This window comes from Opisthorchis viverrini, assembly GCF_000715545.1.
Source record: "Opisthorchis viverrini unplaced genomic scaffold opera_v5_46, whole genome shotgun sequence".
Classification (NCBI taxonomy): Eukaryota; Metazoa; Platyhelminthes; class Trematoda; order Opisthorchiida; family Opisthorchiidae; genus Opisthorchis; species Opisthorchis viverrini.
Window position 1 is genome coordinate 139,570 of NW_008751703.1, and position 2,073 is coordinate 141,642.

The following is a 2,073-nucleotide window of genomic DNA, read 5'->3' on the forward strand; positions in this document are numbered from 1 at the left end:
GCACGCTGAATGAACGTATTCCGACCGCAGAGCTATCTTCAAACTTCGTCCATTGTAAGTGCCTCATATTTTACCACAATTCGCGATATATTATCTCATTGAGTTCCGATGTTCCGTTTTGTGGTGATTTATTATCTTGAAGATTCGCTCACTTAAACAAATCAGCCGTAGGGAGAATTTGTATGAAAATGGTTCACGCATTGACATCCTTGGCTATGGAGTGATACATTGAAATACCCATAGTTTGAGAGGCGTGTGTTAGATTGTGTTGCTGACTTGCTTTGTTTTGTGCCGAGACTGGTTTGAAACTCATTAATGTGAACGCTACTCTTCGGTATGCTCCCAGCTCCAACCCACGCAGTTTTCTCGTGACAATGTTTGCTGAGCGCTTCTGACTACGTCTATGTTATATTTTGGCAGTTGCCTGGGGAATTTCAATTATCCACTCGTTTGTGGATGTTGGTTTTCGAACCGACGGTGCAAGCCAGATAACACCTCTTAGCAGATGGTTAAGGTGTTTTCTCTCGCATGCACTCCGTGCAGTATGGAGGGAAGCAATCTGACGCGCAATTCCTCTAGTAACTTGGTTTCCAAATCCTCGATGTCCTCTGCCTTTCTGGAACGCGTTCGTGTGTGACCAACAAATTCGTGCTTACGGGAAGCTGAACACACGCTGAACACGCCTCTACATAATTATGAAGATATTAGGATCTAGATATCATTAATGATGCCTTTGTACACCCTTGGACTACGCGATGACTCCGTTGGAAAATTCGGCCCAGAAAATATTATTTTTCAAATAATATAATGCACTTTCCTGCATACTACTTAGATGGACTTCCAAGTTGTCTATCGAACTCAGTTTACTCCGATCCTTGATTGCGCCAGCCGACTTGTCAATGAAGACCCTGCCTGCCTAACCAGCTGTTGCGAAATATGCTGCCGGTCCGACCAACAGGCCCAGGTTCCACGGGACGTCTGCCAAAAACAATGCGGGAGCTTCCAGTCGGCAACCATTTTTCTCGCTTCGGGCGGTAGGCGCGTGCAACAGGCTTCCTTTGATAGTTGTTCGCGGTGCACATCGGATGCAGTTCAAATCATGTTTATATGCTTTTATTTGAGTTCTACGGTGGTACGTTTACCACCCAAAAGTTGGACGGCAAAAGGCTATGGTTCACTTTATTCACTTGTGCCCCTCAGGGAAACAGAAGCCGCCGAATAACTAGAGAAAATTCTACCCGCAAACTTTGTGCAAGCGTCGCGATCCTGCCTACCATTTGATAAATCCTTGTCTACTCAGCATCAAAAACGGTGAGGGGAAAACCTTCCATCTCTTTCAGTTACCGTTTAATTCAAAATCATGATGCCATGCCCGACGATTGAAGCATAGTTGCCGTTGGCTTGATGAACGAGTATATCCAGGCCGTATCCATTATACCCCATGGTGGTGAACTGAATCCGTGAGATCGCTCTCAAGGTCACCAGTGACCTTCGCTGGATGTCGTATGGGGAATAGCGTTGACGGGGCCATGAGCACCGCGAAGCTGCTGCCAGCCGTCGTGATTGCCTCAAAAACAGCACCGACTGCCACAGTAAGTTGAAGGGGATTTTTATTCAGTCGGTTTTTTGTTAGTTATTGCTGTTTACTCGACTGGACCGCCCTCTTAAAATAAACCAAGCTAGTTGCTATTCTGACTGACGTCGATTGGGAGCCACGTGAACCTTTCCACTATAATAACTAAAATGTGTGTCTGGTGTCCCACTAGGCGTGGCGTTATTTTGACATTTGAACGCTGAACCGTTCTTGGCGTCAGGGAGGGAGTTGTCTGCATCCTAAATACGATCCAGAGCATTTACATATCGGGCTTTTACTGTTTGGCTTCTTGCGGAGTAGACCTTCCACACTTTCAGGCTCTTCCGCGGTCATTCTATCGGGGACCACAACGCTGTTCTTCAGACGGGAAAGAACGAACAAAAAAAGCCTCCGTTGGGGTCGTCGGCTCGTCTTTTGCGTCGCTGGCCGCGTGAAAACCTGAAGAGGCGCACTGCGACAAATGATGTCCCCATTAGGTT

General features: G+C 46.7%; 1 protein-coding gene across 1 annotated transcript in view; it reads left to right on the forward strand.

The window, feature by feature from the left end:
- Positions 1–1,484: 1,484 nt before the first annotated feature.
- T265_03320 (hypothetical protein) overlaps positions 1,485–2,073 on the forward strand; it is a gene marked incomplete at both ends in the record, with an annotated part of 11,708 nt that continues 11,119 nt past the window's right edge. Inside the window, one exon of the mRNA XM_009167781.1 lies at positions 1,485–1,592. Coding sequence (XP_009166045.1) covers positions 1,506–1,592 — 87 coding nt within the window. The remainder of the gene's footprint in view (positions 1,593–2,073) is intronic.